The sequence below is a fragment of the Aphelocoma coerulescens genome, unplaced genomic scaffold (genome assembly GCF_041296385.1).
Source record: "Aphelocoma coerulescens isolate FSJ_1873_10779 unplaced genomic scaffold, UR_Acoe_1.0 HiC_scaffold_64, whole genome shotgun sequence".
NCBI lineage: Eukaryota > Metazoa > Chordata > Aves > Passeriformes > Corvidae > Aphelocoma > Aphelocoma coerulescens.
Genome location: NW_027183992.1, coordinates 77,445 through 89,084, shown reverse-complemented (window position 1 = coordinate 89,084; position 11,640 = coordinate 77,445). Strand labels below are relative to the sequence as shown.

The 11,640-nt window shown below is 53.8% G+C and overlaps 1 protein-coding gene across 1 annotated transcript in view; it reads left to right on the top strand.

Annotated features, from left to right (window-relative positions):
• Positions 1-185: 185 nt before the first annotated feature.
• LOC138102226 (atypical kinase COQ8B, mitochondrial-like) overlaps positions 186-11,640 on the top strand; it is an 86,275-nt gene continuing 74,820 nt past the window's right edge. Inside the window, exons 1-2 of the mRNA XM_068999957.1 lie at positions 186-379; positions 2,508-2,577. Of these exons, the coding sequence (XP_068856058.1) occupies positions 186-379; positions 2,508-2,577 (264 nt within the window). The remainder of the gene's footprint in view (positions 380-2,507; positions 2,578-11,640) is intronic.

Sequence of the window (11,640 nt, the reverse complement as noted above, 5' to 3'; positions counted from 1 at the left end):
GCCAATGGCGGCTCGCCCCTCCCGGAACCAGCCAATCACCGCGCGGCGCCTCCCCGAACCAACCAATCGGCGCGCGGCTCCCCTCAGCAGCGCCCGCCTCCCGCGCCCGCTTCACCCAATCAGAGGCGAGCAGGAAGTGACGCCCCCTGACCCCGCCGAGGCCGCGCTTCCGCCCGGGCCCGGGCATGGAGCGGCCGCCGCCCCCTCCCCCACCCCCGCCCCCTCCCCCGCCCCCTCCCCCGCCGCCCCCCGGGACCCCCGGGACCCCCGGGACCCCCCCCGGGCTGAGCCGGGTCCTGCGGGAGGCGCTGGAGCGAGCGGGGCAGGCGCTGGGAGAGGACGGAGGGCTCCGGGAGCTGCTGAGGCGGCGGAGGGACAGGTGGGGGAGGGGCGGGGTCACGGGGGTCGAGGGGGGGGGTCGGGGGCTGGGGGGTGGGGGGGGAATGGGAGGGGGGTAGGGGGTCCTGGGCTGAGGCTGGGGAGGGGTCTGGGGGTCGTGGGAGGGGTCTGGGGGGTCCTGGGCTGGGTTTGGGGAGGGGTCTGGAGGGATTTTGGGGAGGGGTCTGGAGGGGTTTTGGGGAGGGGTCTTGGGTGGGGTCCGAGAGGGGTCTGGGAGGGGTCGTGGGAGGGTTTTGAGGGGTCTTGGAGGGGTCTGGGGAGGAGTCTTGGGTGGGTTTTGGGGAGGGGTCTTGGAGGGGTCTGAGGAGGGGTCCTGGGGGTCTTGGAGGGGTTTGGGGGTCGTGGGAGGTGTCTGGGGGGTCCTGGGGGGATTTTGGGGAGGGGTCTGGGGGTATTTTGGGAAGGGGTCTGGAGGGGTTTTGGGGAGGGGTCCGAGAGAGGTCTGGGAGGGGTCTGGGGGTCGTGGGAGGGGTCTGGGGGATCCTGGGTTGGGTTTGGGGAGGGGTCTGGAGGGATTTTGGGGAGGGGTCTTGGAGGGATTTTGGGGAGGGGTCTTGGGTGGGGTCCGGAGGGGTCTGGGAGGGGTCGTGGGAGGGTTTTGGGGGGTCTTGGAGGGGTCTGGGGAGGGGTCTTGGGTGGGTTTTGGGGAAGGGTCTTGGAGGGGTCTGGGGGGTCCTGGGCTGGGTTTGGGGAGGGGTCTTGGGGTATTTTGGGGGGGGGTCTGGAGAGGTTTTGGGGAGGGGTCTTGGGTGGGGTCCGAGAGGGGTCTGGGAGGGGTCGTGGGAGGGTCCTGGGGGGTCTTGGAGGGGTCTGGGGAGGGGTCTTGGGTGGGTTTTGGGGAGGGGTCTGGAGGGGTTTTGGGGAGGGGTCCGGAGGGGTCTGGGGGTTCATGGGGATCTTGGGAGGGCTCTGGGGGGTCCTGGGCTGGGTTTGGGGAGGGGTCTGGAGGGATTTTGGGGAGGGGTCTGGAGGGGTTTTGGGGAGGGGTCTTGGAGGGGTCCGGAGGGGTCTGGGGGGTCTTGGAAGGGGTCTGGGGGGTCCTGGGCTGGGTTTGGGGAGGGGTCTTAGGTGGATTTTGGGGAGGGGTCTTGGGGGGATTTTGGGGAGGGGCCTTGGGTGGGGTCCTAGATGGGTCGTGGGAGGGGTCCTGGGGGTCTGGGGGGTCCTGGGAGGGTTTTGGGGAGGGGTCTTGGGTGAGGAGGTCCTGAGGGGGTCCTGGGGGGGGTCAGGGGGGTCCTCAGAGGATTTGGGGAGGGGTCCTGGGTGGGGAGGTCGTGGGAGGGGTCAGGGAGGGGTCAGGGGGGTCCTTCTGGGCTGGGCTTGGTTGGGGTCTGGGGGTCCTGGGGGGGGTCCTGGGGGGGTCCGGGGGGTGTTTGGGGGGTCCTGGAGAGGTTTGGGGGGGTCCCGGGGGGGTTTGGGGGCTCCTGGGGGCGTCCTGGAGGGGTTCTGGGGGTCCTGGGGGGGGCCTGGGGGTGTTTTGGGGCTCCTGGGGGGGGTTGGGGGATTCCTGGGGGGGGCCTGGGGGGGGTTGGGGGTCCTGGGGGGGTTTTGGGGGTCCTGGGAGGGTCTGGGGGTGTTTTGGGGCTCCTGGGGGAGTTTGGGGGGGTTCCGGGGGGCTCTGGGGGGTTTTTGGGGTCCTGGGGGGGTTTTGGGGGGTCCTGGGAGGGTCTGGGGATGTTTTGGGGCTCCTGGGGGAGTTTGGGGGGTTCCGGGGAGGGTCTGGGGGGGTTTTGGGGGCTCCTGGGGGGTTTTGGGGGTCCTGGGGGGGGTTTGGGGCTCCTGGGGGGATCGGGGGGGTTTTGGGGGGTCCTGGGAGGGTCTGGGGGTGTTTTGGGGCTCCTGGGGGGGTTTGGGGGGTCCTGGGGGTGTTTTGGGGCTCCTGGGGGAGTTTGGGGGTTCCGGGGATGGTCTGGGGGGGTTTGGGGGCTCCTGGGGGGTTTTTGGGGTCCTGGGGGGGTTTTGGGGATCCTGGGGGGGTCGGGGGGGTTTTGGGGGGTCCTGGGAGGGTCTGGGGGTGTTTTGGGGCTCCTGGGGGGGTTTGGGGGTTTTTGGGGGGAGTCCCCCCGTTTTTGGGGGGGGTCTCCCATGCTGGGCCCCTCCCCAAAAAGCTTCGAGGGTCCCCTGAAGTGGCTCCTGTTCCACCGCCCGGTGCCCCCCCCTGATCCAGGACGGGCCCCAGTGAGTCTGGGGGGGTCCTGGGGGGGCCCTGGGGGGGTCCTGGGGGGGCTCGGGGGGGTCCTGGGGGGCTCTGAGGGGGTGGGGGGGGGCAGAGGGGCCGAGGTGCCCTGAAAATCCCCCCAAAATCCCAATAAAACCCCACAAAACCCCAGTGAAACCCCACCAAAATCCCCCAAATCCCAATAAAATCCCAATAAATCCCCCCAAGTCTCAATAAAATCCCCCCAAAATCCCAATAAAACCCCACAGAAATCCCAATAAAACCCCACAGAAATTCTCTAAATCCCAATAAAATCCCAATAAAATCCCCCCAAGTCTCAATAAAATCCCCCAAAATCCCAAAAAACACCACAAAAATCCTCAAAATCCCAGTGAAATCCCAATAAAATCCTCCCAAATCCCAATAAAACCCCACCAAAATCCCCGAAATCCCAATAAAATCTCAATAAAACCCCCAACCCCCCAAATGTCAATAAAATTCTCTCACATCCCAATAAAACCCCACAGAAATCCCAATAAAATCCCAATAAAACCCCCCAAATCTCAATAAAATCCCCCAAAATCCCTATAAAAACCACAAAAATCCTCAAAATCCCAGTGCAATCCCAATGAAATCCCCCAAAATCCCAATAAAACCCCACCAGAATCCCCCAAACCCCAATAAAATCCCAATAAAATCCCAATTAATCCCCCCAATCTCAATAAAATCCCCCGAAGTTCCAATAAACTCCCACAAAAAAATCCCCAAGATCCCAATAAACCCCCCCAAAAATCCCCAAAACCCCAATAAAATCCCAATAAAACCCTGCAACCCCCCCAAATCTCAATAAAATCCCCCAAAATCCCAAAAAACACCACAAAAATCTCCCAAATCCCAATAAAATCCCACAGAAATCCCCAAATTTCAATAAAATTCTCTAAAATCCCAATGAAACCCCACAGAAATCCCCAAAATCCCAATAAAATCCCAATAAATCCCCCCAAGCCTCAATAAAATCCCCCAAAATCCCAAAAAACACCACAAAAATCCTCAAAATCCCAGTGAAATCCCAATAAAATCCTCAAAATCCCAATAAAACCCCACAAAAATCCCTCAAATCCCAATAAAATCCTCCAATCCCCCCAAATTGCAATAAAATCCCCCAAAATCCCAATAAAACCCCACAAAAATCCCCCAAATCCCAATAAAATCCTCCAACCCCCCCAAATCTCAATAAAATCCCCCAAAATCCCAATAAAGTCCCAAAAATCCCAATAAAGCCTCCCAACCCCCCATAAAATCTCAATAAAACCTCCCACAATCCCAATAAAACCCCACAAAAATCCCCAAAATCCCAGTAAAGCCCCCAAAATCCCACAAAACCCCAATAAAACCCCCCGAAAACCTCCCAAACTCCCAATGAACCCCCAAAAATCCTAGCAGAACCCCTAAAATCCCAATAAAATCCCCAAAATGCCAAGGAAACCCCAAGAAAACCCCCAAAATCCCAACAAAACCCCTCAAAATCCCAATAAAATTCCCAAAATCCCAATAAAATCCCCCAAAATCCCGATAAACTCCCCTAAAGTCCCAACAAAACCCCTAAAAATTCCCAAAATCCCAACAAAACCCCTGAAATCCCAATAAAATCCCCAAAGTTCCAACAAAACTCAAAAAAAAACCCCTAAAATCCCAATAAAACACCCCAAAATCCCATTAAAACCGCAAAAAACCCCTGCAAAAATCACAATAAACCCCCCCCAAAACTCCCAAACTCCCAATAAACCCCTTAAAACCCCAATAAAACTCCTAAAAAATCCCCAAATCCCAATAAAGCCCCCCAAGAACTCCCAAAATCCCAAGAAAAGCCCCCAAATCCCAATAAAACTCCCCAAAATCCCAATAAAGTCTTCAAAATCTCAACAAAAACCCTAAAAATCCCCAATATCCCAAGAAAACCCCCAAAAATCCCAGTAAAGTCTCCCAAGCCCCCCAAATCCCAATAAACCCCCCAAAATCCCACAAAACCCCAATAAAACCCCCCGAAAACCTCCCAAACCCCCAATGAACCCCCAAAAATCCTAAGAGAACCCCTAAAATCCCCAAAATCCCAATAAAATCCCCCAAAATCCCAAGGAAATCCCCCAAAATCCCAATAAAACTCCCCAAAATCCCAATAAAGCCCCCAAAATCTCAACAAAACCCCTAAAAATCCCCAATATCCCAAGAAAACCCCCAAAAATCCCAGTAAAGCCCCCCAAAACCTCCCAAAATCCCAATAAAATCCCTCAAGTCCCAAAACCCCCCAAAAATCCCTCCAAACCCCAATAAACCCCCCTAAAATCCCAATAAAACCCCTGAAAATCCCGAAAAAACCTCCTGAAATCCCAACAAACCCCCTAAAAATTCCCAAATTCCCAATAAAACCCCCTAAAATCCCAATAAAACCTCCCAAAATCCCAATAAAATCACCAAAGTTCCATCAAAACCCAAAAAATCCCTCAAAACTCAAAAAGATCCCCTAAAATCCCAATAAAACCCCTAAAAATTCCCAAAATGCCAATAAAGCCCCCCAAGAACTCCCCAAATCCCAATAAAATCCCCCAAATCCCATCAAAACCCCAAAAAATACCTCAAAACTCCCAGAAAATCCCCTAAAATCCCAATAAAACCCCCAAAAAATCCATCAAAACCCCCAAAAAACCCTAAAATCTCCATAAGATCCCCCAAGATTCCATTAAAACCGGTCAAAAATCCCAGTAAAATCACAATAAGACCCCCAAAAAACTCCCAAACTCCCAATAAACCCCCTAAAACCCCAATAAAACCCTAAAAATTCCCAAAATCCCAATAAAGCCCCCCAAGAACTCCCCAAATCCCATCAAAACCCCAAAAAATCCCTCAAAAATCCCTCAAAACCCCCAAAAAACCCCTAAAATCTCAATAAAATCCCCCAAAATCCCAATAAAATCCCTCAAAACCCCAAAAAAAACCCCTAAAATCTCAATAAAATCCCCCAAAATCCCAATAAAATCCCCCAAAATCCCAAAAAAACGGCCAAAAATCCCAATAAAATCACAATAACCCCCCCAAAACTCCCAAACTCCCAATAAATCCCCTAAAACCCCAATAAAACCCTAAAAATTCCCAAAATCCCAATAAAGCCCCCCAAGAACTCCCAAAATCCCAATAAAATCCCCAAAATCCCAACAAAGCCCCCCAAAAAATCCATCAAAACCCCAAAAAAACCCCTAAAATCTCAATAAGATCCCCCAAAATCCCAAAAAACTGGCCAAAAATCCCAATAAAATCACAATAACCCCCCAAAACTCCCAAACTCCCAATAAACCCCCTAAAACCTCAATAAAACCCCTAAAAAATCCCAAAATCCCAGTGAAACCCCCCAAGAACTCCCCAAATCCCAATAAAATCCCCCAAATCCCATCAAAACCCCAAAAATCCCTCAAAACTCCCAGAAAATCCCCCTAAAATCCCAATAAAAGCCCCCAAAATCCCAATAAACTCCCCTAAAGTCCCGACAAAACCCCTAAAAATTCCCAAAATCCCAATAAAATCCCCCAAATCCCAACAAAACCCCCCAAAAATCCATCAAAACCCCCAAAAAAAACCCTAAAATCTCAATAAAATCCCCCAAAATCCCTATAAAATCCCCCAAATCCCAACAAAACCCCCAAAAAATCCATCAAAACCCCAAAAAAACCTAAAATCTCAATAAAATCCCCCAAAATTCCAATAAAATCCCCCAAAATCCCAACAAAACCGGCCAAAAATCCCAATAAAATCACAATAACCCCCCAAAACTCCCAAACTCCCAATAAATCCCCTAAAACCCCAATAAAACCCTAAAAATTCCCAAAATCCCAATAAAGCCCCCCAAGAACTCCCAAAATCCCAATAAAATCCCCCAAATCCCATCAAAACCCCAAAAATCCTTCAAAACTCCCAGAAAAACCCCTAAAATCCCAATAAAACCTCCTAAAATCCCAATAAAATCCCGATAAACTCCCCTGAAGTCCCAACAAAACCCCTGAAAATTCCCAAAATCCCAACAAAACCCCCAAAATCCCAACAAAACCCCCCAAAAATCCATCAAAACTCCCAAAAAAACCCCTAAAATCCCAATAAAACCTCCCAAATCCCAATAAAACCTTCCCAGAATCGCCCAAAATCCCACCAAAATCCCGATAAAACCCCCCAAATTCCCAGTAACCCCCCCTGAATTCCCGAATTCCTGGTGAAACCTCCCAAATTCCCCATAAACCCCCCGAATTCCCAATAAAACCCCTCGAATTCCTGATAATCCCCCCTGAATTCCCCATAAACCCCCCGAATTCCCGAATTCCCAATAAACCCCCTGAATTCCCGATAATCCCCCAAATTCCTGAAACCCCCCCCCCAAATTCACCATAAAGCCCCAAATTCCTGATAAATCCCCCGAATTCCCGATAAATCCCCCCGAATTCCGAATTCCCCATAAACCCCCCTGAATTCCAGATAACCCCCAGAATTCCCGGTAAAACCCCTCAAATTCCCGAAAAAGCCCTGAATTCCTGAGAAACCCCCCAAATTCCCAATAAATCCCCCAAATTCCCAATAAATCCCCAAATTCCCCATAAACCCCCCTGAATTCCCCATAAATCCCCGAATTCCTGATAAAACCCCTCAAATTCCCGATAACCCCCCCAAATTCCTGAAACCCCCCCCCAAATTCGCCATAACCCCCCCAAATTCCCGGTAAATCCCCCGAATTCCCGATAACCCCCCCCGAATTCCCAGTAAAGCCCCTCAAAGTCCCAGTAAACCCCCCCGAATTCCCAATAACCCCCCCAAATTCCCAAATTCCCCATAAACCCCTGCATTCCCAATAAATCCCCTCAAATTCCCGATAATCCCCCTGAATTCCCAAATTCCCCATAAATCCCCCGAATTCCCAATAAACCCCACCTGAATTCCCGAATTCCCGGTAAAACCCCCCAAATTCCCAATAACCCCCCGAATTCCCAAATTCCCCATAAACCCCCCTGAATTCCAGATAACCCCCAGAATTCCCGGTAAAACCCCTCAAATTCCCGAAAAAGCCCTGAATTCCTGAGAAACCCCCCCAATTCCCAATAAATCCCCAAATTCCCCATAAACCCCCTGAATTCCCCATAAACCCCACCTGAATTCCCGAAAAAACCCCTCAAATTCCCCATAACCCCCCCAAATTCCCAATAACGCCCCGAATTCCCAAATCCCCCATAAACCCCCCTGAATTCCAGATAACCCCCAGAATTCCCAGGAAAACCCCTCAAATTCCCAAAAAAGCCCTGAATTCCTGATAAACCCCCCAAATTCCCAATAAATCCCCCAAATTCTCCATAAACCCCCTGAATTCCCCATAAATCCCCCGAATTCCTGATAAAACCCCTCAAATTCCCGATAATCCCCCCAAATTCCTGAACCCCCCCCCCAAATTCGCCATAAAGCCCCAAATTCCCGGTAAATCCCCCGAATTCCCGATAACCCCCCCCGAATTCCCAGTAAAGCCCCTCAAAGTCCCAGTAAACCCCCCCGAATTCCCAATAACCCCCCCAAATTCCCAAATTCCCCATAAACCCCCTGCATTCCCAATAAATCCCCTCAAATTCCCGATAATCCCCCTGAATTCCCAAGTTCCCCATAACCCCCCCGAATTCCCAATAAACCCCACCTGAATTCCCGAATTCCCGGTAAAACCCCCCCAGAATTCCCAGGAAAACCCCTCAAATTCCCGAAAAAGCCCTGAATTCCTGATAAACCCCCCAAATTCCCAATAAATCCCCCAAATTCCCCATAAACCCCCTGAATTCCCCCATAAATCCCCCGAATTCCTGATAAAACCCCTCAAATTCCCGATAACCCCCCCAAATTCCTGAAACCCCCCCCCAAATTTGCCATAAAGCCCCAAATTCCCGGTAAATCCCCCGAATTCCCGATAACCCCCCCCGAATTCCCAGTAAAGCCTCTCAAAGTCCCAGTAAACCCCCCCAAATTCCCAATAACCCCCCCAAATTCCCCATAAACCCCCTGCATTCCCAATAAATCCCCTCAAATTCCCGATAATCCCCCTGAATTCCCAAATTCCCCATAAATCCCCCGAATTCCCAATAAACCCCCCCTGAATTCCCGAATTCCCGGTAAAACCCCCCTGAATTCCCAGTAAAACTCCTCAAATTCCCAGTAAAGCCCTGAATTCCCCATAAACCCCCCCTGAATTCCCAATAATTCCCCCGGATTCCCCATAAACCCCCCCAAATTCCCGATGAACCCCCCGGATTCCCGGATTCCCAATAATTCCCGATAAACCCCGGATTCCCGATAAACCCCGGGTTCCCAATTCCCGGATTCCCGAATTCCCGATGACCCCCCGAATTCCTGGATTCCCAAATTCCTGGTTCCCTGTTCCCGAATTCCCGATAACCCCCTGAATTCCCGAATTCCCGCTGACTCCCGCTAACCCCCCCTAACCCCCGCTCACCCCGGATTCCTGAATTCCCGATAACCCCCCAGATTCCCAAATTCCCGCTGACCCCCGGATTCCCAAATTCCCGCTCACCCCGGATTCCCGAATTCCCGCTCACCCTGAATTCCCGAATTCCCGCTGACTCCTGCTGACCCCAGGATTCCCGAATTCCCACTCACCCTGGATTCCCAAATTCCCGATAACCCCCCGGATTCCCGAATTCCCGCTGACCCCCGGATTCCCGAAGTCCCGCTAATTCCCGAATTCCCGATAACCCCGGATTCCCGAATTCACGATAACTCCTGGATTCCCGAATTCCCGAATTCCCGATAACCCCCTGAATTCCCGAATTCCCAATAACTCCTGCTGACCCCCGGATTCCTGAATTCCCACTCACCCCGGATTCCCGAATTCCAATAACTCCTGCTGACCCCCGGATTCCCGAATTCCCACTCACCCCGGATTCCCGAATTCCCGATAACTCCCGAATTCCCACTCACCCCGGATTCCCGAGTTCCGCTAATTCCCGAATTCCCACTCACCCTGGATTCCTGAATTCCCGGTAACTCCCGCTCACCCCAGCCTCCCGAATTCCTGCTATTCCCGAATTCCCGCTATTCCCGAATTCCCGCTAACTCCCGCTATTCCCGAACTCCCGCTAACTCCCGTTATTCCCGGATTCCTGAATTCCCACTCACCCCAGATTCCTGGATTCCCGAACTCCTGCTAACTCCCGCTCTTCCTGGCGTTCCCGCTGTTCCCGCTGTTCCCGCTATTCCCACTCTTCCCGAATTCCGGGTGTTCCCAGTGTTCCCGAATTCCCGCTATTCCCGAATTCCCGCTGTTCCCACTGTTCCCGCTGTTCCCAGTGTTCCCGAATTCCGGGTATTCCCCCAATTCCCGCTGTTCCCGCTATTCCCGAACTCCCGCTATTCCCGCTGTTCCCGCTGTTCCCAAATTCCCGCTAACTCCCGCTATTCCCGGATTCCCGAATTCCCGCTCACCCCAGCCTCCCGAATTCCCTCTAACTCCTGCTATTCCTGAATTCCCGCTAACTCTCGCTGTTCCCGCTGTTCCCGCTAACTCCCGCTGTTCCCGGTGTTCCCGCTCTTCCCAAATTCCCGCTATTCCTGCTGTTCCCGCTGTTCCCGCTAACTCCCACTGTTCCCGCTGTTCCTGCTGTTCCCGGTATCCCGTTGTTCCCGCTGTTCCCGCTGTTCCCGCTAACTCCCTCTAACTCCCGCTGTTCCCGAATTCCCGCTGTTCCCGGTGTTCCCGCATTCCAGCTGTTCCCGGTGTTCCCGCTGTTCCTGCTATTCCCGAATTCCCGCTAACTCCCGCTGTTCCCGCTGTTCCCTCTAACTCCTGCTGTTCCCGCTGTTCCCGCTGTTCCCGGTATCCCGCTGTTCCCAGTGTTCCCGCTGTTCCCGCTAACTCCCGCTGTTCCCGCTGTTCCCGAATTCCCGCTGTTCCCGGTGTTCCCTCTAACTCCAGCTGTTCCCGCTGTTCCCGGTATCCTGCTAACTCCTGCTGGCTGTTCCCGCTGTTCCCGCTAACTCCCGCTGTTCCCGGTATCCCACTGTTCCCGCTGTTCCTGCTAACTCCTGCTGTTCCCACTGTTCCCGGTATCCCGCTGTTCCCGCTGTTCCCGCTGCTCCCGAATTCCCGCTGTTCCCGCTGTTCCCGCTGTTCCCCGCTGTTCCCGGTATCCCGCTAACTCCCGCTGTTCCCGAATTCCCACTATTCCCGCTAACTCCCGCTATTCCCGGATTCCCGAATTCCCGCTCACCCCAGCCTCCTGAATTCCCTCTAACTCCCGCTGTTCCCGGTGTTTCCCACTGTTCCCGCTGTTCCCGCTAACTCCCGCTGTTCCCGGTGTTCCCACATTCCTGTTGTTCCCGGTGTTCCCGCTGTTCCTGCTATTCCCGAATTCCCGCTAACTCCCGCTAACTCCCACTGTTCCCGCTGTTCCCGCTGTTCCTGAATTCCCATTATTCCCGCTGTTCCCGCTGTTCCCGGTATCCCGTTGTTCCCGCTGTTCCCGCTGTTCCCGCTGTTCCCGCTGTTCCCGGTATCCCACTGTTCCCGCTGTTCCCGGTATCCCGCTGTTCCCGCTGTTCCCGCTGTTCCCGGTATCCCGCTGTTCCCGGTATCCCGCTGTTCCCGCTGTTCCCGGTGTTCCCGAATTCCCGCCGTTCCGGGTGTTCCCGCTAACTCCCGCTGTTCCCGCTGTTCCCGCTGTTCCCGCCGTTCCGGGTGTTCCCGCTCACTCCCGCTGTTCCCGCTGTTCCCGGTATCCCGCTGTTCCCGCTGTTCCCGCTGTTCCGGGTGTTCCCGCCGTTCCCGCCGTTCCGGGTGTTCCCGCTGTTCCCGCTGTTCCCGCTGTTCCTGAATTCCCATTATTCCCGCTGTTCCTGCTGTTCCCGGTATCCCGCTGTTCCCGGTATCCCGCTGTTCCCGGTGTTCCCGCCGTTCCGGGTGTTCCCGCTGTTCCCGCTGTTCCGGGTGTTCCCGCTGTTCCCGCTAACTCCCGCTGTTCCCGCCGTTCCCGCCGTTCCGGGTGTTTCCCGCCGTTCCC